General features: G+C 53.2%; 1 protein-coding gene across 1 annotated transcript in view; it reads right to left on the bottom strand.

Annotated features, from left to right (window-relative positions):
• Positions 1-25263, bottom strand: part of LOC123407489 (CBS domain-containing protein CBSX2, chloroplastic-like) — a 70502-nt gene extending 45239 nt beyond the window's left edge. The window contains exons 1-3 of the mRNA XM_045100630.1: positions 24907-25263; positions 18606-18693; positions 18454-18518 (exon numbers count right to left, since the gene is read on the bottom strand). Coding sequence (XP_044956565.1) covers positions 18454-18518; positions 18606-18693; positions 24907-25095 — 342 coding nt within the window. The 5' untranslated portion in view covers positions 25096-25263. The remainder of the gene's footprint in view (positions 1-18453; positions 18519-18605; positions 18694-24906) is intronic.
• Between the last annotated feature and the right edge of the window lie 689 nt (positions 25264-25952).

The following is a 25952-nucleotide window of genomic DNA, read 5'->3' as shown; positions in this document are numbered from 1 at the left end:
GGCGGTGCAACAGGTGGTGTAGAAAGAGCTCGAGCAACGAGCATAGAGGGAACCTCAAGTAAACCAGCACCGCGTAAGCGAGTCTCCTCAGCACAAATCTCAGAAAGGGCCTCCATGAGAGAAATATGACCACGAGCAAACAACTGATCGCGTCGGGGCTCAAACTCCTTACGGAGCCAAGATAAGAACCCGTACACACGATGAAACTCCAAATCAGCCCGCACAGCCTGGCAACACTGGCAAGTACGGCAACCAGGAGTACGGAGAGAATCAAGCTAACGCCAGATAGTAGAACTCTGTGCATAGAAATCATCCACGGTAGACTCACCCAGCTGAAGAGCATGCTCCTGACGGACCACAGACAGGTATAAAGCATCACTGGAGGGCTGATAGCATGGCAAAGACGAGTCCACATCTCAAATACGGTAAGGAGGCCAAGGAACTCAAAGGCAAACTAGAGCAGAACACTAGCAATGAGAACAACTACTGCACGAGCATCATCATCAAGCCAGTGTAAGCGGACAGAGCCTCGTGATAAGTGTGAAGAGCCTCCTCATAAGTCAAAAACTGCTCATCATAAGCATGAACGGCTGCCTCATCAGCAAGCTTAGCTGCATCCTTCGCAGCCTGATCAGCATCCGTAGCAAGAACCGGTGGCGCGGGCGGAATAGGAGCCACAAAAGAACTCGGACGCGGTGGACATGATACCTTGCCAGAAAGAATGCCCCAAAGACGAATGTCACGCATATGAATGCGCATGAAGCCAACAAACTCGATGTAGTTGGTACCATCAAAGATCATTGGACAACGAAGAACTGCAACATAACCGGATGACGTACACATTTTTATTTTATTTTATTTTGTTTTGTTTTGAAGATCAACCGGCAGTAGACAAGTGCTCAAGCGAGTCCCAGAGGCGTCCGACGAGAACCACAGCAACAGTTGGTGGCGAGAGCGATCTGGTACAAGAACCGCAGCAGCAGACGGCAGGTCGGATCGATCGAGAGAGCCGAGCAGGAGGTGATCCGATGGCGGGGTAGGTGGCGGGGCGATCCGGAGCTGGTACGAGACGGCGGCTTGGACCAATCGAGAGAGCCGAACGGGAGGCGATCCGATGGCGGGGCAAGCCGGATCGAGTAGCGAGCGAAAGTCTGTGGGGCGGGGGCAATCCTATCCAATCGGGAGAGGCCCGACTGCGGGGCGGAGCGATCTAGCGGGCGAGTGAAGGACTGCGGTCGAGGCGGGCAGATGAGACCCGGCAGCCGACGGCTGGATCGTTAAGGGAGACCGGGCGGCTCGAGACCGGTCTTCCTTGGGGACGCGGGCGAAGATCGGTACTGTGGCTGGATCGTGACTCTGGAGATCGATCGGCAGCAGCATCTAGCCCGACTTGATCCTGGGCCAGGAGGAGGAAGCAGCACCCGGTCCAGAGGAAACACGGCGGCGACAAGGAAAGGATCAAGCACGAGTTGCGTGTGCTAAAAAACCTAGGCTCTAATACCATATTAGGAATATGCAACTTGTATTTCCAGGAGGCCATAGGCCAGTATATATACATGTACAGGGTAGAATATGCAAGAAACCCCTTAGACAATAGGGTAAATATGAAAGGTTCCATGGCTATACATATAGTACTCTAACAAGGATAACATGTTGCTTCTTGCACATATTGTTTTGCAAGAATAAGTCTTGAACATGGAATTACTTCATTTTTATTTATTTGATGCATATAACCAAGGTACATATGACTTGTCATGTCTTCTCTACTATGCGTGCACTCATGCATTCCTAAAGCAACAATTCCTCAACGAGATTGCACACATTTAGTGGGAGCTTGTCTTAGTCATATGTCTCTCAAAGCTATCACATAATTACTGACTATTTTAAATTACCAAAAAGGGGAAGATTAAAAGCACACATATGCTCCCTTGGAGGTTTTGATAATTCATGACAACATACATTATCTCTTGGACTAATAGTTCTACCTAGTTTATTTCACATTGAGTCCAAAGATTGCAGTGGCTGGAAATTGTGAGGAGGATCCCAAAGAAGGAAAGGATAGAATTGGCAAAGCTTCAAGCTTCAAGACTCTATATTTTATATTTATGTGAGAAATCACACTTGAGTATTGTCGTAGGTATAAGCCTGACAGTAGATGTGTAGGGTACGAAAAGGATGGGCAGAGTCCCAGCTACGGCGAGGTTGTATGAGTTCAGGCCCCTCTACGGTGGAGGTAATAGCCCAATGTCTCAGTGCTCTGGGAGCTTGTTGTCGAGTGGAATATGGAATACAATGATTTACTAACCCCTGCACCAGCGGGGGAGGGTGGCTTATATAGAGTGCGCTGCCCTCCACAACGGTTCCGGTACAGGGGTGGAGTAGTGGCGATTGAATGCGTACGTTACAGGTAACGTACGTCCTAAATGCTAATAAATGCATCGGGAAACGTACGACTGTTTCCCTCCAGGGGGGTTACGATGTTCCGAGTGGCATCCAGTCGGTTAGTTGGATGTTCTCCGAATGCTAGTCTCCGACTGGATGGTCGAGGACCTGTTACCGACTGGACGATGGGGACTCCTTAATTCAGTCGGAACTGACTAAGGGTCTTGTCCCTTATGAGGGGTAGTCCTTGGGTAGGACTTACAGGGCAGGCCTATGACCCTACCCTAGGACTATAACCCCATCATTAGTCCCCGAATGGATTGGGGTTGGAACGACGAAGCGATGCTTGAAGTTTGGATCCGACTGGAACGGATGTGACTTTGGCGTTGCTTGCCTCGATCCATTTTATCTTCTCTGACCAACGATCCGAGTGGAAATCTTTGTGGAACAAACTGTCGGAAACCGAGTGCTTCCAGGGTATCTCTTGACGTGACCAGTCAACTGACAGCGGCGGATTTTCCGGGATCCTCAAATTTCGGTTTCCGCGCGCTTAGCGGGGATGACGCCAGCGCGCCCGAGTAGCGCCTGACGCCTCGATTCTCGCGCCTTAAACTTCTCCACTGATATCGCCGCGCTCGGTCGGGGGATAAGGTTTCGGGGCCACCTGCCAGCGGCAAGGGTTTTTCGTTACGCCCGCCGGATCTTTTGCCTTTGCTTCGTCCTCCTCGCCGCCTCCAGCGCACCTAACCTCTCCACTCCTCCTTCCCCTCCGCGGATTCGCAGCTTCCGCCATGACCAAGGGTCAGACCAGCAAGATGGAGGCGAGGAAGAAGAAGGGGAAGGCGGCGGCTCCTGCTCAGCGGCGGCAGCGGCCGTTGCCGGCGGGGTGGATCCAAGGCGACTTCCTCCCCTCCACGGTGACGGAGGGGGATCTGCTGCAGCTGGTGGAGCACGGGATGATCGTGCACAAGTCTTGGAGGCTGCCGGCGGAGAATGAGGTCGAGCCGGCGCCCCGGGAGGGGGAGCGCGTCCTACTGCTCAGCCATGTCTATCGAGGTTTCTCTCTGCCCCCGCATCCTTTCTTCAAGGGCATTATGAACCACTTCGGGGCACAGCTTCACCACTTTCCCCCGAATGCTATTGCCCATCTCTCTGCTTTCATAGTTATGTGCGAGTGCTTCATCGGCTGCCCTCCCCATTGGGGGTTGTTCAAACATATATTCTCTGCTAGATCTCAAACTATCAAACGACTCAGCCAGTCGGATGATAAAACGCATCTTCTCCAACTCTGCGGAGGCTTAGGTTTCCAGAAAAAGAGTCGGAGTAGTTATCCTGCTCTTCAGCTGAGTGAGTCGGTTAGGAACTGGCAGTCGACGTGGTTCTACTGCCAAGACGTTGCCTGCCCGAATGCCTCGACAGGGTTGCCTCCTTTTAGCTTAGATCGTCCCGCTTCACCTAAGCAGCTCGCGCTCACGAAGGCGGAGAAGATCGACATCCAGCCCCTGGTCGACGCACTCGTAGACGTCGTTAGAAGGGGAGTCACCGGCATGGATTTGCTGGAGACTTTCCTTGGTCGGCGCATACAACCACTGCAGGCTCGCGACCATGCCATGTGGCACTACACGGGGCCCGAAGACTCCACCCGGACCAACGTCTTGAGCGTGACCGAGGAGAAGGTGGCGTCGTGGGTGCTCCAGATCACAGGCGCCTGTGAGAACCCCAGAGGGTCTCGGCGAGTGAGGGCTTTCAGCGCGGACAATCCTCCTCCGAACCAGGTGAGTACCATTTGTCGAGTGCACGTATCTGTTTTAGTTTTATCGCTTTCTTGAATCTCTGCCTGTCGTTTGATGTCGCCGACTATATTTCACGCAGAAGTGGACCAACTGGTTTTCTCCTGTCTCGAACGGGAACCCGGACGAGGAGGAGGAAGAAGGCAGCCAGGAGGGCAGTGTGGAGAGCGGCGAGTATATCTCCGACAGTGGGGAGACGGAGGAGTCTGGTGAAGAAGAGGAGGATGACGAAGAGCAGGACTCGCCGCCTCCGCTGCCAGAGCACCGGACCAAGCGCCGACATGAACCTGCGGTTCCCTCGGCCCCTCCGGCATCCTCGAGTGCTCCGCCTGCTGCTCCCGTGGTTCCGAGTGCTCGGAGCACCAAGAGGGCCAGGGACGTTGTTGTCGAGTCCGTGGGTCAGCCTTCCAAGGTGGCCAAACCGAGTGGGTCTAAACCTCGGAAGGCTTTGCCGCGGATAAGGGTCGTCGTTCCCGTCACCTCGACGTAAGTGTACTGTTCCTCTAACTTCCTCTGATATCCGATTGGACTGTTGTTTTATTGGTCGAATGAATTTCACTCGACAGGGTTGCCACCTCTGTCACCTCTCCGGCGCGCCAGGAGGATGATCCCATGGACGCGAACAACGTCGTCTCGTCCCAGCCAGGTGCGTTGTAGCGATTCCGAGAGTTTTATATTATCGCATCGCGGATTCTGTCTTTGGTCTTGCCCCTTTCTTTTTCTGAGATCCCGCGCCGTTCGGTCCGGCAGGGGCAATTTATGTGGATGAGGGTGACCAGGGGAGACCTGAGCAAGCTGCGGAGCCTGTCCTTGAGGCTACCCCGCCAGTTACTGCTCTCGTCGCGGTCGTGCCGCCGACTGAGGCGATGCCGCCGACTGAGGAGGCGCTGGTGGCTGCTGAACCGACTGGAACGGGCCTTGGGATGCCCAAGGAGCCTCCAACGATGCCAGGCCCGTCAAATGTCGAGTTCAACATCGAACACCTCCCGGAGGATCATGTGGGAGCGGCCAAGGGAGCCATGGTGCAGGCAGAGCTGATGGCGGGAGAAGCCAAGAAGGCGTACGACTCCATCGCCTCTCTGTACCAGCGCAGCTTGGAGCTGCGGGACGATATCCGAGTAAGTAGTCTAGTAAGTATTTGCTTTTCTCTTGTTTCTCTTGTAACCCACTGGGTGTGCTCGGATACCGTATGATGTTTGCAATGGGTTCACTCTGAGTGAACCCAGTGGGTGTAGTCCCCGAGACTTCTGTCGAGTGCTTGCACCGGCAGTTGTCTTTATGCATATTGTCTCTGACTTAGTCATATTCGTAACTAATATGGTCGACTGCTAACAGTTGGAGCACTCGGAGTGCACCTACTGTAAGAGTCTCCGAGAGTAATTTTACTCAGGTCGGGTGGTATTAGCCTTGTAGGCGTAGGTGTTGTCATGAATCTCAATAGGGCGGACCTGTTTGAGTTGCATGTCAGTGGGGTCACTCTCAGTGAACCCACTGGGTGTAGTCCCCGAGACCGTTGTCGACTGTTTGCGTCGGCAGGGGTCTGAAGAACTTAGACTTGGTATTGTTGGATTTGTCTGATCGTCTCTTGGCGTTGACTGGCAGAAAACTTGCAAGATGGGGACAGCATATGAGACTCTCAGGGCAGAAAAGGTGCAATTTGCTGGTGAGCTGGATGCGGCACTGATTGCAATGGCTGGAATGAAGGAAGTGCTGGCGAAACGAGAGAAGTCGTTGGAGCAGGCTCGTGAAGTGAACAAAGCGCTGACTGCTGAAATTGAGAAGATGGGGAAGCAAAGGTCCACGCTGATGGGACAAATGGATGTGTTGAACAAACGGTGTATAGCGCAGGAGAAATACGTCAGTGACTGGGGCTCGGCAGATGATGACGCGTCTGGGTGGTAAGTCCTGTTTTTCCGAGTGCTTGTGGTACGTGCGTTACACTCGGCGCTGATTGTTTGCTTGCCCTGTGTTTGCAGATTTTTGCGTGGACGCTGAAGCTGAAGCAGCTGACGTGGAGCGGTCGATCCGTGAGAACATTCCACTCGGCGAGGACGCCAATCGAGACCTGCTCGCAGCGCACATTCGCGTGGGCAAAGTTGGTCCTTTCATCGGTCGACTGAGAGAAGTCGTCGGCCGGATCGACAAGGAGATTTGGCCGGAAGATGAGTCGCGGCAGGAGATGGAAAACTTGATGAGTCGACTGGAGGAGGTCCCCAACCGAGTGCAGTCATGGAAGAAATCTGCGGCTCGCTGTGGTGCAGATGTTGCTCTGTCCTTGGTCCGAGTGCATTGCAAGGAGGTGCGCGAGGAGAAGCTGAAAGCATTGAAGGTCGCCAACACGAAGAAACTTCGATTCGAAGACTTCATGGAAACCTTCCTTGAAAGTGCCACCCGCATCGCCGACGGAATCGACCTGGACACCTTCGTGGAGCCCTCCAGTCCTGGCGCCAATCCAGACGACGCGTAAGAAAACTTTATCCTCGGTATGCCGAGTGTTGATTTATAAGAAACTTTGACCACTGCTGTTGGCCGTCACATTCTTGTTTCGGTGTGGGTAAGCTTGATCCACACCGAGCCACTATCTTTGTGTGGACTTTGAATCGAATGCTTTGCTCTTCTGTTGCAATTTTGACTCGAGTTTTTGTTTGGCGTTTCTTGGTGAAGCCAAAGGCAAACATTCAGAACATGTCAGTTGTCTTGACATCTGCATGAGCCTCATTGAGGGTCCGTGGAATTTCCGATTGGATTTGTATTATCACCGAGTGGATCGGTAGGACGTACTCGGAGGTCAAAGAGTACTTGGGCGATCCGGGATCGCAGCTAGGTTGTCGAGTGCGACTATCAGGTCGCACTCGGGGCGAGTTGGTACTGATGTAGTTGTCAGTTGTTTTGACATCCACATGAGCCTTAATGGGGGTCGGCAACTCATGTAGTTGTCAGTTGTTTTGACATCCACATGAGCCTCAATGAGGGTCTGCAACTCATGTAGTTGTCAGTTGTTTTGACATCCACATGAGCCTCAATGAGGGTCTGCAACTCATGTAGTTGTCAGTTATTTTGACATCTACATGAGCCTCAATGAGGGTCTACAACTCATGTAGTTGTCAGTTGTTTTGACATCCACATGAGCCTCAATGAGGGTCTGCAACTCATGTAGTTGTCAGTTGTTTTGACATCCACATGAGTCTCAATGAGGGTATGTTGAGTTCCCGAGTGTACCTGTAGGATACAGTCGAAGGCATGTGGGTGCTTAGGCGATTCTGCATCGCATCTAAGTCCCCGAGTGTGGCGTTAAGTGCACACTCGAAGAAAGTTAATACTTAGGCAATTCGTGATCGCAGCTAAGTCCCCGAGTGTGACGTTAAGTGCACACTCGGAGAAAGTTAATACTTAGGCGATTCTGGATCGCAGCTAAGTCCCCGAGTGTGACGTTAAGTGCACACTCGGAGAAAGTTAATACTTAGGCGATTCTGGATCGCAGCTAAGTCCCCGAGTGTGACGTTAAGTGCATACTCAGAGAAAGTTAATACTTAGGCGATTCTGGATCTCAGCTAAGTCCCCGAGTGTGACGTTAAGTGCACACTCGGAGAAAGTTAATACTTAGGCGATTCTGGATCGCAGCTAAGCCCCCGAGTGTGACGTTAAGTGCACACTCGGAGAAAGTTAATACTTAGGCGATTCTGGATCGCAGCTAAGCCCCCGAGTGTGACGTTAAGTGCACACTCGGAGAAAGTTAATACTTAGGCGATTCTGGATCGCAGCTAAGCCCCCGAGTGTGACGTTAAGTGCACACTCGGAGAAAGTTAATACTTAGGCGATTCTGGATCGCAGCTAAGTCCCCGAGTGTGACGTTAGGTGCACACTTAAAGAAAGGTCATACTTAGGCGATTCTGGATCGCAGCTAAGTCCCCGAGTGTGACGTTAAGTGCACACTCGGAGAAAGTTAATACTTAGGCGATTCTGGATCGCAGCTAAGCCCCCGAGTGTGACGTTAAGTGCACACTCGGAGAAAGTTAATACTTAGGCGATTCTGGATCGCAGCTAAGCCCCGAGTGTGACGTTAAGTGCACACTCGGAGAAAGTTAATACTTAGGCGATTCTGGATCGCAGCTAAGCCCCCGAGTGTGACGTTAAGTGCACACTCGGAGAAAGTTAATACTTAGGCGATTCTGGATCGCAGCTAAGTCCCCGAGTGTGACGTTAAGTGCATACTCGGAGAAAGTTAATACTTAGGCGATTCTGGATCGCAGCTAAGTCCCCGAGTGTGACGTTAAGTGCACACTCGGAGAAAGTTAATACTTAGGCGATTCTGGATCGCAGCTAAGTCCCCGACTGTGACGTTAAGTGCACACTCGGAGAAAGTTAATACTTAGGCGATTCTGGATCGCAGCTAAGTTTTTTTTTTTTTTGAGACCGGAGTCTGCGACCGCGGAAGAACTTTGAACCTGCAAAAAACTCAATCTGCTTTATATTATTTCACCAATACTTGTTCTTTACATTGCTTCAATCGACGGTCACGTGTAGAAGCGCTTCAGGAGATCTCCGTTCCATGCTCGCGGCTCGTCTGTCTCCCTGTCGACGTTGTAGAGTCTGTATGCTCCATTGTTAAGCACCTTGGAGATGATGAAGGGTCCTTCCCAGGCAGGAGCCAACTTGTGAGGTCTTTGCTGATCCACTCGGAGCACCAGGCCGCCTGCTTGAAACGTACGACTCCTGACGTGTCGCGCGTGAAAACGCCGCAGATCTTGTTGATAAATGGTTGAGCGAGTCAGTGCCATCTCGCGCTTCTCCTCTAGAAGGTCCACTCCGTCTTGCCTTGCTTGTTCTGCTTCAGCTTCGGAGAAGAGTTCGACTCGTGGAGCATTGTGAAGTAAGTCACTCGGAAGGACTGCTTCTGCTCCGTAGACAAGGAAGAACGGTGATCGCCCTGTAGATCTGTTCGGGGTTGTGCGAAGACCCCAAAGCACTGAAGGTAGCTCGGTGACCCATGCGCCAGTGGCATGTCCCACCTCTCGCAGGAGTCGGGGCTTCAAACCTTGCAGAATAAGTCGGTTCGCCCGCTCTGCTTGTCCATTGGACTGAGGATGCGCCACGGAAGCAAAATTCACTCGGATACCTTGGCTTGTACAGAAACCTTTGAATTTGTCCGAGTCAAAGTTTGTCCCGTTGTCCGTGATTATGCTGTGAGGTACACCGAATCTGGAGATGATGTCCCTGACAAACTTGACGGTTGTCGAGGCGTCGAGCTTCTTGATGGGCTTGGCTTCGATCCATTTCGTGAACTTGTCGACTACCACCAACAGACGTGTGTACCCCCCTTGGCCTGTCCTAAATGGACCGACTGTATCTAATCCCCACACTGCGAACGGCCAGACAAGAGGGATTGTCTTCAACGCAGATGTTGGCTTGTGTGACTTGTTGGAGTAGAACTGACAACCCTCACATCGGTCGACCATATCTTTAGCCATCTCGTTTGCCTGCAGCCAGAAGAAACCAGTCCTGAATGCCTTGGCGACGATTGCTCTCGAAGAGGCGTGATGACCGCAGGGGCTCTTTACTGAGCGGAGCAGTAAGAACCGGCTGGGTGGAAAGTAGGACTTTGAGGTCGTCGAATGCGACTTGGGCTTCGTCTGTCCACTCGAAAGTATCTGATTTCTTCATGAGTCGGTACAGAGGAAGTGCTTTCTCACCAAGTCGACCGATGAACCTGCTCAAAGCCGCTAGGCAACCTGTGAGCCGTTGAACATCGTGTATTCTGACCGGCCTCTCCATTCGGACGATGGTCCCGATCTTTTCGGGGTTGACATCGATCCCTCGTTCGGAAACGAAGAAACCGAGTAAATTTCCACTGGGAACACCGAATGAACATTTGGCGGGGTTGAGCTTGATATCGTACCTACGAAGGTTGGCGAATGTTTCTGCCAAGTCAGTCAGCAGGTCGGAACCTTTGCGTGACTTGACTACGATATCATCCATATACGCCTCCACATTCCGACCGATCTGGTCGAGGAGACATTTTTGGATCATGCGCATAAAGGTAGCTCCTGCATTCTTCAAACCGAATGGCATAGTGATGTAGCAGAAGCACCCGAATGGGGTGATGAAGGCTGTTTTTAATTCATCGGGGCCATACAGACGGATCTGATGATAGCCCGAATAGGCATCAAGAAACGACAGACGCTCGCAACCCGCAGTCGAATCGGCAATTTGATCTATGCGGGGGAGCGGAAAATGGTCTTTCGGGCAGACCTTATTGAGATGCTTGAAGTCGATGCACATTCGGAGCGACTTGTCCTTCTTGGGCACCATGACAACATTGCCGAGCCACTCGGAGTGGTGAACCTCGCGAATGAAGTTGGCTGCCAGCAGCTTGGCCACCTCTTCCCCGATTGCCTTCCTCTTGTGCACGGCGGACCGGCGCAGGCGCTCTCGGACAGGCCGAGCGGTGGAATCCACGTGCAGTCGGTGCTCAGCCAACTACCTGGGTACACCTGGCATGTCAGAGGGTTTCCATGCGAAGAAGTCCCAGTTCTCACGGAGGAATTGGGTGAGCTCGGCTTCCTATTTACGATCGAGGGTGGTGGAGATGTTTGTCGGGGCAGCAGTGGCGTCCGTCGGGTGGATGCTGACCTTCTTCGTCTCTCCCGCCGACTGGAATGCAGACTCTGAAGCTGGCTTCTTCGAGCGCATCAGGTCGGCGGGGTCGACTGTTTTCTTGTACTCGTCAAGCTCGAGGACGGCCATTTGCTGGTCGGCGATTCTTGATCCCTGCTGCAGACACTCTTCGGCCAGCTGCCGATTGCCTGTGATGGTGATCACACCCTTCGGGCCTGGCATCTTCAGCTTCAGGTATACGTAACATGGACGGGCCATGAAACGTGCATACGCTGGGCGGCCCAGAATTGCGTGATAGGCGCTCTAGAAGTCGACCACTTCGAACGTCAGCTTTTCCTTGCGGAAGTTCTTGTCGGAGCCGAAAACGACGTCCAACGCGATCTGGCCGAGTGACTTGGCCTTCCGTCCAGGGACGACTCCATGGAACTGCATGCTGCTCTCGCTGAGTTTGGACACCGGGATGCCCATCCCCTTGAGTGTGTCGGCGTACATGATGTTCAAGCCGCTGCCGCCATCCATGAGGACTTTGCGCAATCGGACTCCTTCCACCACCGGGTCGACGACCAGAGCCTGTCTCCCCGGGGTGGGTACATGTGCCGGATGATCCGACTGGTCGAAGGTGATCGCAGTCTGAGACCATTTGAGGAACTTGGGGTTGGTAGGGGTGGCCATGTTCACCTCTCTGTTCACCAGCTTCAGTCGACTCTTGCTCTCAACGTCAGCAAAAATCATCAGGGTTGCATGGACTTGGGGGAACGGATCCTCCTTATCCTCCTCATCATGTTCATGGTCCTTCTCACTCGGTTGCCCTTCGCTGAACCCCTGGATCAGGAGGCGACACTGTCAAGTGGTATGCTTCGCATATATGGGGTTGCCCTCTTCATCCATCTTCGTATGAACCGGACATGGCTGGTCCAGGATGGGGTTATTGAACTGCTTCTTCTTGGGGGTGAACTGAGCCTTCCCTTTGCCCTTGAACTTGGCATTGGTTACGGCTGCAGCTTCTGCTTGCGGAGCGATCGGAGCTTTCTGCTTCTGGACGCAGTGCTGGAGCTCCACGAGGCCAGCAGGGCGCTTGCACGTCCCTTCGAAGGTCCTGATGAACACTCGGGCCAGATCTGCCCAGCTGTAGATGCTTGAGGGGGCCAACTCGTTCAGCCACGCTCGCGCCGAGCCGTCGAGCATCAGAGGGAGGTGCTTCATGGCGACATGGTCGTTTCCTCCTCCGATCTGGACTGCTACTCGGTAATCATCCAGCCACGTTTCTGGCTTGGACTCCCCTGTAAACTTGCTAATTCCCGTCGCCAATCGGAAGTTGGGAGGGATGTCAGCCGAACGGATGGCTCGACTGAAACACTCGGGACCAGAAACGATGGTCCTGCTTCCACTCGGACGGTCAATATCGTGACCATCGCGGTGGGCTCGGCCCCTGTCGACCCTCCGCTGGGTGATATGCCCTCTTGCGTCGGGCCTTGGGTCGTAAGTGCCGCCGACTGAACGCCGATCATCATGATGTCGGGGCCCGTAGGGCCCACCCCGCGGAGGGGTGCGTGAACGGCGACGATCTTCGGGATTTATGGAACGAATGCCTCTGTGTCGCTGATGAGAACCATGGCTATGAACTGACCGATGCGTATTCGCATGAACAGAACTATTGTAGATCCTGTTGTGCGACTGGGAGACCGCCGAATTTTGCTGCTGCGCCGTGTGCAACAGGGCGCGGATTTGTTCGATTCCCCTGCCAACCTCTGAATCAGTCGGCTGAAGGGAATCGGCTATCTTGGCAGCCGCGGCCAAGTTGGGGAGAGGTGTGCGGAACAGCTCCACGTTGCTCCGTCGAGTGTGCCGACTGGCATAACGGCGAGGCGGACGACGCGCGTCGGACGTTTCGCCGATCTCGTGCTCGTTCCGGCCAGCTTGACGGGGATCTTCATGGGAATTGGCCATGTGTACTTCTGCTGCAGGCCTGCGACCCGCGTACTCGGAAGGAAACTCAGTCGGAACCGAGCCCGAGCGCTGGGACGGCGGGGCAACCACAACTGACTCTAGAACCGCCACTTGTGAAGACGCGTTCTGGCGCGCCTGGGCGTGTTGCACCCAACGGTGGAGCCGCGGACGGCGGGACCGCTTGTTGCGGCGCGTGACGGCGGTGTAGGTCGACACCGGAGCCGACTGCTGGAGAAGAAGAATGCCACGGGCGCCGGCACGGAAGTGCGTAGCCCCGCGACGGGGAAGCGCCTCGACGTCGAGAGGAGCATCCTGAAGCCACGCCGAATCGTCGACGATGAAGGAGAGAGCGCCGAAGAAGATCTGATGACCCATGCTCGAATCTCCACCGGACGACATGACGAAAGGAAGTAGTCGCAAACTCGCCGGAAGTCGCTTAGACGCCTGCCCCACGGTGGGCGCCAACTGTCGTGGGTATAAGCCTGACAGTAGATGTGTAGGGTACGAAAAGGATGGGCAGAGTCCCAGCTACGGCGAGGTTGTATGAGTTCAGGCCCCTCTACGGTGGAGGTAATAGCCCTACGTCTCAGTGCTCTGGGAGCTTGTTGTCGAGTGGAATATGGAATACAATGATTTGCTAACCCCTGCACCAGCGGGGGAGGGTGGCTTATATAGAGTGCGCTGCCCTCCACAACGGCTCAGGTACAGGGGTGGAGTAGTGGCGATTGAATGCGTACGTTACAGGTAACGTACGTCCTAAATGCTAATAAATGCACCGGGAAACGTACGGCTGTTTCCCTCCAGGGGGGTTACGATGTTCCGAGTGGCATCCAGTCGGTTAGTTGGATGTTCTCCGAATGCTAGTCTCCGACTGGATGGTCGAGGACCTGTTACCGACTGGACGATGGGGACTCCTTAATTCAGTCGGAACTGACTAAGGGTCTTGTCCCTTATGAGGGGTAGTCCTTGGGTAGGACTTACAGGGCAGGCCTATGACCCTACCCTAGGACTATAACCCCATCAAGTATATAGGAAAGTCAATACTATTAAAAGGGGATGAGGTATCTATGATGATATGGTTGCTCAAGTGCTTAGAGATTAGCCACCAAAAACCCTCAAGAATTCTCCCACAATATATTCTGTCAAATTCCTAAAAGTCAAATTCGGTGTCACCAACATTTCCAAATCGACCATACCGAGTTTTCCTTAGACAAAGATCCCAGAGCAAAACCCTAGCAACTTGGTGCTACCAAGTTCCATCTCGGTACAACTGAAATCCAGTGACCAACTCTCTGGTATCTAATTGACAAAAATTGAAATTTCCGAGTTTTTCAATTCGGAGCCACCGAGTTAGTGAAACTGCCTAGGCCAACAGAATCGGTCTCACCGAGATGCTTTGTATTGGTCTCACCAAGATGCTTTGTATTGGTCTCACCAAGAACCCAAAAGTAAAGCATTTTGCACTAGTCGGTGGAACCGAGTTTTTACTTCGGTTCCACCGAGTTGGTCAATAATGTTGTACCGGTTGGCTTTTGGAGATGACTATATATACCCCTCCACCTCCCTCTCATTCGTAGTGAGAGCACTCAGAATAAGCAAACACTTAACGCCATTCATTTTCTGAGAGAAAACCACCTACTCATGTGTTGAGAACAAGATCTTCCACTCCAACCATATGAATCTTGATTTCTAGTCTTCCCAGGTTGCTTTCCACCCAATCAATCTCTTCTACCAAGTCAAATCCTGTGAGAGAGTGATTGAGTGTTGAGGAGACAATCCTTTCAAGCACAAGAGCAAGGAGTTCATCATCCATACCACATCTATTACCTTTTGAAGAGTGGTGTCTCCTAGATTGGTTAGGTGTCTCTTGGGAGCCTCCTACTTCGTGTTGTGGAGTTGAATCAAGAAGTTTGTAAGGGCAAGGAGATCACCTACTTCGTGAAGATTTACTCCGAGTGAGGCTAGTTCTTCGTGAATGTAAGCCATGGTGAAATAGACCAGATTGCTTCTTCGTGGACCTCTGGTGGGTGGAGCCCTCCGTGGACTCACACAGCCGTTACCCTCCGCGGGTTGAAGTCTTCATCAACGTGGCAAAGCTTCAAGCTCCAAGACTATACTTTATATTTATGTGAGAAATCACACTTGAGTATATAGGAAAGTCAATACTATTAAAAGGGGATGAGGTATCTATGATGATATGGTTGCTCAAGTGCTTAGAGATTAGCCACCAAAAACCCTCAAGAATTCTCCCATAATATATTCTGCCAAATTCCTAAAAGTCAAATTCGATGCCACCAACATTTCCAAATCGGCCACACCGAGTTTTCCTTAGACAGATCTAGAGCCAAACCCTAGCAACTCGGTGCTACCAAGTTCCATCTCAGTGCAGCCGAAATCCTGTGACCAACTCTTTGCTAATTTCCGAGTTTTTCAATTCAGTGCCACCGAGTCAGTGAAATTGCCTAGGCCAACTGAATCGGTCTCACCGAGATGCTTTGTATCGGTCTCACCGAGAACTCAAAAGTTAGAGCGTTTTGCACTAGTCGGTGCAACCGAGTTTTTACTTTGGTTCCACCGAGTTGGGCAATAATGTTGTAACGGTAGGATTTTTGGAGATGGCTATATATACCCTTCCACCTCCCTCTCATTCATAGAGAGAGCACTCAGAACAAGCAAATACTTCCACCATTCATTTTCTGAGAGAGAGCCACCTATTCATTTGTTGAGATCAAGATCTTGCACTCCAACCATATGAATCTTGGTTTCTAGCCTCCCCAAGTTGCTTTCCACTCAATCAATCTCTTCTACCAAGCCAAATCCTATGAGAGAGTGATTGAGTGTTGATGAGACTATTTTTTGAAGCACAAGAGCAAGGAGTTCATCATTCATACCACATCTATTACCTTTTGGAGAGTGGTGTCTTCTAGATTGGTTAGGTGTCGCTTGGGAGCCTCCAAATCATATGGAGTTGAACCAAGAAGTTTGTAAGGGCAAGGAGATCGCCTATTTCGTGAAGATCTACCCCAAGTGAGGATAGTCCTTCGTAGACATAAGTCATGGTGGAATAGACAATGTTGCTTCTTCGTGGACACCTTGTGGGTGGAGCCCTCCGTGGACTTGCGCAGCCGTTACCATACGTGGGTTAAAGTCTCCATCAACCTGGACGTACGATAGCACCACATATCGGAACCACGCCAAAAATCTTTGTGTCATCTTTGTGTTTGATCTTCCTATCTCTACTCCTTACTTACATGTGCCTGTCTTTACTTTCCGCTGCTATACTCGTTGACTTGCATGTGTAGAGTGCGTTAGAATTGCTAAAACTTGCGAAACAATAAGATTGGGAAAAGGTTATGTTTTTATTTTGCCAAATAGTCTATTCACCCCCCCTAGACGTCCCTTCTCGATCCCACACTTTTCCCCATACATGTTGAAACCTTTGATGAGGTGGCATGTGTGGTGAGACGGAATGTGTGTATGAGATCAACTAATAATACTAGAAACTTCTTCCTCGTGCATATTGTGGTGGGCCTTTGATGAGGTGGCATGTGTACATGTTAAGATAATAGAGGTAGTGGGGATAAACTATTTAGGTATATATGATTACCAAGAACATGAACTGTGCCAACAGAAGAGGAGCTAACAAAGAAGAAATTTTAATTTCTATATGTTCGTAATATTATTTCTAGAGTTAAGGCACAAGGTTGTTGTTGAGGAGGTTGCCACTCTCTTTCAAAAGAAGATAAGTGGTTCCTCCGGCCCATTCTCAATTTTTTTATATGAATAATAGCACTTACACTTCAAAATAAAACCATCAGGTGCAAACTGTTAGGAAAGCAACTTATGTTTATTGAAGGCCCAAGGGGCATATATATATTACACAAGACTTGAGGTGCAAGGAAAGTAAACATAGACTAATAAGGACTCCTAGACTAATACTAATAGACTAATGAGGACTCCTAGACTAATACTAATACTTCCTAACACCCCCCCTCAAATGCAAAGCGTATGCAATAGCATTGCATTTGAAGAAGTGTAATACTGAAGAAAAAAAATGATAATCCAAATCCGCGTCTTGAGAGTGTCGTCGTAGCATGAAGAGTCTTCAAAACTTGTCAAGTCGCCGAAGGAGATAACGAAGAGATGGCACATCAGAGGTAGACACCGCATGACTTGAAGATACAAGATAAGTATCAAGAGAAGATGGGTTGTCAAAAGAAGATGTCACATCAAGAGAATAAAGCATTGTGCAGAAAATCATAGTCCACGAGAACCGTCGGCGAAAGAAGCTCGGCTGATAAGGCACGATGGACGTAGATCGACAATGCTAAAGAAGTCCAGAAAATCCTATAGAAAACAACAAGGGCAAATAGGCCACAAAAGTTGTATAGAAAGGATCAGGACCGGAGAAAAAAAAAAGGCTGACGGACTAAGGTATGGTGGACTCGCATGGCATGAGAAAACACAAAATATCAGCGGATTTGGTGGACGCAGCGGAAAAAATAAACTAAAAAGCACACAATATGATGGAGTCATGTGCACCAGTACAACCGATGAAAGTCGCGAGAGGTGTCGAGAAAGAGCGACAATCATCATATGTGAAGCTCACAAGAGGAGCAGCAGTAAAGATACCACCACAACCTGCGGAAGACGCCGAAAGAGACGGCGATACAAACGAACGAGCATCAAGCGTCGAGGAACAACCCAGATGTGAGACAGGAGCAGCAGGAGCCACCAGGCAGCAAGGGACATGCAGACCCGAGAGGAACATTTTTTTTTAACACTATCAACCGATGATGAACCACCAGAAATAGTACAACACCACGTCACGTGTGTGCAGCAGCCGTTGCAGGCCAGCACCAAGGCTAACCAAAGCAGTTTATGCCCAGGTCAACGGACGATGCAGCCCCGAACGGATCTCAATGGCCATGCACTGACGGATGGTCAGGCATAGATCGCAGCGGCAGCTGACGAACGGCGGCCGGACCGTGCCGGACGCGGACAGCGGACGGACGGCGGCCAGACTGTGGCGGAGTCGGACAGCGGCCGTACGGCTGCGAAGGCCGGAGGATGCGCGCGTCAGCAGCGCAGGAGTCCGTCCCAATCCAAGCAGCGGCGTCCTGCAGCAGCTTGATGGGGAAACAGCCGGAGGACCGACTCGATCTGGAGCAACACACCGCCGGCTGGGGGCACGAGATCCAGCGGGATGAGGCGGCGGCGGCTGGAGGCGGAGAAGAGCCCAGGACGAGCCGTCCCTGCTCAGATCGAGCAGCAGAACGAGGCAGCGTGGAGCGCGCGAGATTGGATCGGGAGGGCGAGTTGCGGCGCCCGAAAAAAATAACCTAAGCTCTAATACCATGTTAGGAAAGCAACTTATGTTTATTGAAGGCCCAAAGGGCATATATATATTACACAAGACTTGAGGTGCAAGGAAAGTAAACATAGACTAATAAGGACTCCTAGACTAATACTAATAGACTAATGAGGACTCCTAGACTAATACTAATACTTCCTAACACAAACAAGAAGGAATCGGCCACACCGTATATGCTATATTGATGAGCATATATAATATATGCATGTCAAGACATGTAAATGACATGGAAACTAAGTCCCATCCAGAACACATACATGTTGACTCCAAAACACATACATTCGGGACCCCGGTTGCATACCATCAACTGTCTGTTCGCTACAGTAAAATAATAGCACTACCTACCAAGTTCCAGTGATCATCGGTAACAGGAAAGCCAGTTATCCGATGCTCCACCAGCCTCTCAAGAGCTGCTCAATTAGAAAAGGCTGCCATTAGGAAATGAGTGGTATTTTAATGACAGAAACCAAGGCAAAACGTCAAGGCAAACAAAGCACCTTCATCTACTGAAGTGGATGGTTTCACAACATGGAGGTGTTCCCTTTTAGTCATAAAGTCACCAACAGTGTAAGCTCCACCGGCTTCCTGAAAAGCAAGAAATCCAGAGGTCAATGAATTCTTAAAACGAACTACATACAAATACTTCCATCTGGAAACACAACGTTGGATAGATAATATTGTTTTATGCCCAGTATACATTAAATAAAGTCATGATCCTTGCACAAAAGATTAGAACCAGATACATCATCATGCAAAAGATATTTGTTGGAATGTTTCTGTTATGACCGGTACAATGTACCAACGGAGGAGGTCCAATGGGCAGGGTTAATTACGGGCTTAGCCCAAGTTATCTTACCTATCTTAGAGTCCAAGTTAGAGTCCAAGTTATCTAGGGTTTAGTGGAGGCTGTCCTCCTATATAAACACATGTACCCCTTCGATATTAAGCAGACAATAAACAGTATATTCTGTTGTCGTCTCCCTCAGGAGACGAGAGCCTCAAACCCTAGCCGCCTCTCTCTCTCTCTCTCTCACGCCGCGACGGCGCCCAACCGCCGGCGCCGGCGTCCCCAACCTTGCAGCCCGCACTTCCACCCCTACAACCTACGTCCGAGACCTGGTAGAACCCTAGCCTCTACCAATTTGGTATCAGGTAGCTTGGGTTCGATGAGTTTGTCGGACCTTCCCACCGCCGCCGCCACCACCACCGCCTTTCCCGCCACCTCACAGCAGCCGCCGCCGCCGGCCACCTCAGGTCCGGCCGCCTCCGGCCCCGCGGCCCTGGCGGCCGAACCCGCCCCCGTCCTCTCCCCGGCGGAGATGTCCTCGCCGATCCGCGACCTCAACCTGGCGGTCTCGACCTCCGGACTTTCCTCCAGGCTCCGTACGCAACCCCGCCACCACCGCCTCCGCCGGCGGCGCCCTTCGCGCCACCGCCCCCGGCCACTGTCGCGCCCCAGGGCCTGCCGATCACCCAGGTCCGGTGGCCGCCGTCGCCGCCCCCGCTACCGACGTGGATTGACACGCCGACCTACACGACGGCGTCACTATAGCCGACGGTGTTGCAGCCACCCGCCCCCACCTTCGGGGGGTTCGGCGGGTACACTGATCCGTACGCCGGGAGCTCCGTGGTGCCGCGGCACTCTCCTTCCGCCGCGCTGGGTCGTCACGAGGGCACCTACGCGGCCTCGCCACACGTGCAGCAGCCACCCCGCTTCACCAAGCTGGAGTTCACCACCTACGACGGCACCGTCGACCCCCTGAACTGGCTCAATCAGTGTGACCAGTTTTTCAGGGGGCAGCGGACCATGGCGTCCGACCGCACGTGGATCGCCTCCTACCACCTCCGTGGCGCCGCCCAGACTTGGTACTACGCCCTCGAGCAGGACGAGGGCGGGATGCCTCCGTGGGAGCGCTTTCGCGACCTGTGTCTCCTCCGGTTCGTCCCCCCCATACGTGGGAGCCGCTTGGCCGAGCTCGGTCGCCTTCCCTTCACCACCTCGGTGCAGGACTTCGCCGACCGCTTCCAGACGTTGGCCTGCCATGCGCCTGACGTCACGGCTCGCCAACGCGCCGAGCTCTTCGTCGGCGGCCTTCCCGACCACATCCGCATCGACGTCGAGATGCGCGACCCCCAGGACCTGCAGACGGCCATGTATTACGCACGCGCGTACGAGCAGCGCGCCAACGCCCTGCAGCAGGCGTTCCCGGGCCGCGGCACACGTCCCCCGACCCGCCCCGCCCCGGCGTCCGCCACCCCGACACGCCCCGCCCTGCCCGCCGCTACTGCGGCTGCCCCCGCGCCGACACGCACCTTCCGGCGCTTGACGTCGGCCGAGCGGCTCGAGCTGCGCCGCAAGGGCCTGTGCTTCAACTACGACGAGCCGTATGCGCCGGGTCATACGTGCGCCCGCCTGTTCTACTTGGAGACCGTCGACGACGCGGAGGTGGAGGCCCTCACGGCGGAGCTCGACGCCACCACACTCTCCGAGGCCGGCGTCACGACCTACGGGCCGGTCGACGCGACCGCCTTCGTCGTCTCCCTTCATGCCATGGCTGGCATCAAGACGGCAAAGACGATGCTGCTTCCGGTGACGATCAACGGGGAGCGTCTCACCGCGCTCGTGGACACGGGTGCGACGCACAACTTCCTGTCCGGGGACGCCATGCGCCGCCTCGCACTCCAACCGGCGGGCTCGAAGAAGTTCAGCGTCACCGTCGCCAACGGGGACCGCCTTGCTTGCCAGGGGGTGGCGCGGCAGATTCCCGTCCTCATCGGCGACGAGCCGTTCTCCATCGACTGCGTCGGCATCGACCTGGGCTGCTACGACTTCATCCTCGGCATCGACTTCCTGTCCACTCTCGGCCCCATCCTTTGGGACCTCGATGTGCTGTCCCTCATCTTCTGGCGCGAGGGCGGCCGTCGCGTTCAGTGGACAGGCTTCGGCGGCTCCGGCGCCGCGACTCCTCAGCTCCAGTTGATGGCGGTCGCACTGGACGAGGCGCATCCCCTCCTCGCCGACCTCCTGCAGCAGCACAGTGACATCTTCGACGAGCCACAGGGCCTCCCTCCCGCGCGGCCCTATGACCACCGCATCCACCTGCTGCCGGACACGGCACCTGTAGTCGTGCGTCCGTACCGGTACCCTTAGCTGCAGAAAGACGAGCTCGAGCGTCAGGTGGCGGTCATGCTCGCGCAGGGCATCATCCGGATTTCGACATCGCCGTTCTCCGCTCCGGTGCTCCTTGTGCGCAAGCCCGACGGCACATGGCGCTTCTGCATTGACTACCGCGCCCTCAACGCCCTGACGTCCAAGGACAAGTTCCCCATCCTCGTCGTGGATGAGCTCTTGGACGAGCTACACGGAGCGCGCTTCTTCACCAAGCTCGACCTTCGCTCGGGCTACCATCAGGTGTGCATGCACCCTGACGACATTGAGAAGACGGCGTTCCGCACTCACCATGGCCACTTCGAGTTCCTGGTGATGCCGTCCGGCCTCTCCAACGCGTCGGCGATGAGGACGGGAATCTGCCGCGCCACCCCCTGGCTAGCAAGGCGGTCCCCGTTGGCGACGGTGACGCTGAACTTCTTCGAGCCCGCCGGTTGGAGTGCGAGGCGGCGCATGGCGTCCCCGGACAGGAAGTTGTGCGTCGCACCCGTGTCCACGAGCGCGGTGAGACGCTCCCCGTTGATCGTCACCGGAAGCAGCATCGTCTTTGCCGTCTTGATGCCAGCCATGGCATGAAGGGAGACGACGAAGGCGGTCGCGTCGACCGGCCCGTAGGTCGTGACGCCGGCCTCGGAGAGTGTGGTGGCGTCGAGCTCCGCCGTGAGGGCCTCCACCTCCGCGTCGTCGACGGTCTCCAAGTAGAACAGGCGGGCGCACGTATGACCCGGCGCATACGGCTCGTCGCAGTTGAAGCACAGGCCCTTGCGGCGCAGCTCGAGCCGCTCGGCCGACGTCAAGCGCCGGAAGGTGCGTGTCGGCGCGGGGGCAGCCGCAGTAGCGGCGGGCAGGGCGGGGCGTGTCGGGGTGGCGGACGCCGGGGCGGGGCGGGTCGGGGGAGGCGTGCCGCGGCCCGGGAACGCCTGCTGCAGGGCGTTGGCGCGCTGCTCGTACGCGCGTGCGTAATACATGGCCGTCTGCAGGTCCTGGGGGTCGCGCATCTCGACGTCGATGCGGATGTGGTCGGGAAGGCCGCCGACGAAGAGCTCGGCGCGTTGGCGAGCCGTGACGTCAGGCGCATGGCAGGCCAACGTCTGGAAGCGGTCGGCGAAGTCCTGCACCGAGGTGGTGAAGGGAAGGCGACCGAGCTCGGCCAAGCGGCTCCCACGTATGGGGGGGACGAACCGGAGGAGACACAGGTCGCGAAAGCGCTCCCACGGAGGCATCCCGCCCTCGTCCTGCTCGAGGGCGTAGTACCAAGTCTGGGCGGCGCCACGGAGGTGGTAGGAGGCGATCCACGTGCGGTCGGACGCCATGGTCCGCTGCCCCTTGAAAAACTGGTCGCACTGATGGAGCCAGTTCAGGGGGTCGACGGTGCCATCGTAGGTGGCGAACTCCAGCTTGGTGAAGCGGGGCGGTTGTTGCACGTGTGGCGAGGCCGCGAAGGTGCCCTCGTGACGACCCAGCGCGGCGGAAGGAGAGTGTTGCGGCACCACAGAGCTCCTGGCGTACGGGTCAGTGTACCCGCCGAACCCCCCGAAGGTGGGGCGGGTGGCTGCAACACCGTCGGTTGTAGCGGCGCCGTCGTGTAGGTCGGCGTGTCGATCCACGTCGGTAGCGGGGATGGCGACGGCGGCCACCGGACCTGGGTGATCGGCAGGCCCTGGGGCGCGACAGTGGTCGGGGGCGGTGGCGCGAAGGGCGCCACCAACAGAGGTGGTGGTGGCGGTTTTGCGTACGGAGCCTGGAGGAAGTCCGAAGGTTCGAGACCGCCAGGTTGAGGTCGCGGATCGCCGAGGACATCTCCGCCGGGGAGAGGACGGGGGCGGGTTCGGCCACCAGGGCCGCGGTACCGGAGGCGGCCGGACCTGAGGTGGCCGGCGGCGGCGAGTGGTGCAGCGACGGCGGCTGCTGCGAGGTGGCGGGGAAGGCGGTGGTGGCGGCGGCGGTGGTGGTGGGAAGGTCCGACAAACTCATCGAACCCAAGCTACCTGATACCAAATTGGTAGAGGCTAGGGTTCTACCAGGTCTCGGACGTAGGTTGTAGGGGTGGAAGTGCGGGCTGCGAGGTTGGGGACGCCGGCGCCGGCGGTTGGGCGCCGGCGCGACGTGAGAGAGAGAGAGAGGCGGCTAGGGTTTGGGGCTCCCGTCTCAATACTGTTTATTGTCTGCTTAATATCGAAGGGGTACATGTGTTTATATAGGAGGACAGCCTCCACTAAACCCTAGATAACTTGGACTCTAGCTTGGACTCTAATATAACTTGGACTCTAAGATAGGTAAGATAACTTGGGCTAAGCCCGTAAATAACCCTGCCCATTGGGCCTCCTCCGTTGGTACGTTGTACCAGTCATAACAGATGTCTTTCATTGTGTTTGAATAAGTAAATTTGTTTGATCTATATGAATTGTCTATTGTCATAATTTTCCTTTCCAAAATGGTCGTTCAATTGCCTACCAATGTACAAATTGTTCCTTCACAGTCAATTAGGATATAAACATTAGCACAATGACGTCTTTCATCGTGTATTTGTTGCTTTACAGTCACTTAGTAAATCTATATGTTATTCTATAGCATGCGGAGAGTTGGTTAGTAGGAGTTGAGGAGCTAAAACTCATAGCAATGTGTTGAGTTCGAGGCTTATCCTGTATTTGTCTATTTGTGCCTTCTACAAGTGAGATGATATTTGTTTACTTATACCTTATACCGCTGGTCTACAGATGGCAAGAGTGATAGTCCCGAATGAGTATGTGGTACATCTATTATTTGAACTTTTACAAGCTTGTTTGCCCCATGTGTGAGTACGAATGGAAAGTGAGTAATGAACTCATCACTAACTCCAATCTTCACATGTAGGGAAGATACAAGGACATTAAAAAAGTAAGAACCACAAGTTAGAGCTTCACTAATGGTACATCAATTCTTCAAGTGGCATACGCGCCACAAATGACATTCATAATCGTCGACAAGGATCCTACCAGGCTACTTCCTTAACCATTTTTTTACTAGAAACATGAATGCCCTCATCACCAAAGCAGTGCAGCGCACACGCAGGTGATCAAATCGAAAAATTGGCATACATCTATGCAGATTGACATGCAAGAACATCAGCATCTCCCTAATGTCACTGTAATCAAACATGCATATGCATAAACTCCGTGCTACAGAAACGACTGATACGGGTCAGACGAGATTAAAAAAAACAATTGTCCACACATTCCCAGGTTATCCTGCAGAACAACTTTAATTAGCTCAGGCACATACAAAGATCTTTGCGGGCAGCTAAAATGATACAATAGCAACAACATCAGTTGGAACCTTCTCCCTCCGTTCCTAAATATAAGTCTTTTAAAAGATTTTAATAGATGACTACATACGAAGCAAAATGAGTAAATCTACATTCTAAAGTATGTCTATATACATCCGTATGTAGTACTCTAGTAGAATATTTAGAAAGACCTATATTTAGGAACGGAGGGACTATAATCCAAATATGCCCGCATCCACCCCCTTGGTCTAACATGGGGACTCGTATAAAACCCCGAATCACCGTTTCTGACAACTATCAGCATCCAATTGCAAATACAGAAAAACATGAAACGACAAGAAGCAAGGAACGGAGCTGGACTCACCACAACCACGGAGGTGTGGTGCGGCAGGTTGCCTCTAGCGGCGGTGGCCGCGGACGCGCGGATGGATGAGGCTGGGGACCGCACGCGTGGGGCACCGGAAGACATCCGTGGTACCGCAGACAGACGAGACCGCCCCCCGCCAGCGACGGCCGGGTAATCGAAGGAGAGTAACAGCAGCCTGGCGCCCATGGTGCTAATCCCCTCTTCACTCTCCCTCGCACCTCACTTGCGTCGGGTTCGCTCGCGGCTGGAAACTGGTGAGGGAGAGAAGGGCGATGGCGCGGAGCAACCTGTGGCTCGGCCTGCGCTTCCAGTAAGAGAAGAAACTTTTTTTTGGCACGAGCGCCTCGACAAACGTAAGAAAAGTGCAAGGTCGGTTTGCTTAAAACGTTCGGTGAAAATCCAAACCGACAAAATTGTAACGTTAAAAATGTCAACATATCTTCAATTTGGCGTGAGAACCTTGACATGGATAAAAACGCATCTTATCGTTTTACAAGAACAGATTTCGTTACAAGTACATGTACAGAATATATGAGTATATGAAATTGTCTTACACTCATCACAAACTACATCAAATTCACATCGATACAACATATACAGTCATTATGAAGAAGAACAAGGTCCGAGTACGGACGAAAACAAACGATAAAAGAATGACGTACATCCTTGCTATCACAGGTAAAACAAGTCCGGCAAGGCCGCCCAACGCGTTGACGAACCCGATAGGAGTCGCGTATCTTGTTCTCATGACACGACCGGATAGGACTAGCTACGAGTAAAATCAAACCTCAAGTTTCCTCGCGATGGCCCCGCGGGCAGCCCGTTTTGCACCAACACTCATACGGAGCACCAGTCCGGGTTGTTAATTAATTATCCACGGGGGTCGACTGGTCATTATGCAAGTTTATTAGTTATTAGGCAAATATAGTACCAAAGTTGGGCCTCGCCACACAAGCTTTAACTAAGATGAATTATCAAGGGGGACCCCATAACAACCCCGATCGTGTTAGGAGCGCTCAATTATGGAATATAACACCGGTAGC

The sequence above is a fragment of the Hordeum vulgare genome, chromosome 7H (genome assembly GCF_904849725.1).
Source record: "Hordeum vulgare subsp. vulgare chromosome 7H, MorexV3_pseudomolecules_assembly, whole genome shotgun sequence".
In the NCBI taxonomy this organism is placed as follows: domain Eukaryota; kingdom Viridiplantae; phylum Streptophyta; class Magnoliopsida; order Poales; family Poaceae; genus Hordeum; species Hordeum vulgare.
Note: the sequence above shows the minus strand (reverse complement) of the source record. Positions and strands in the feature narration are given on the sequence as shown.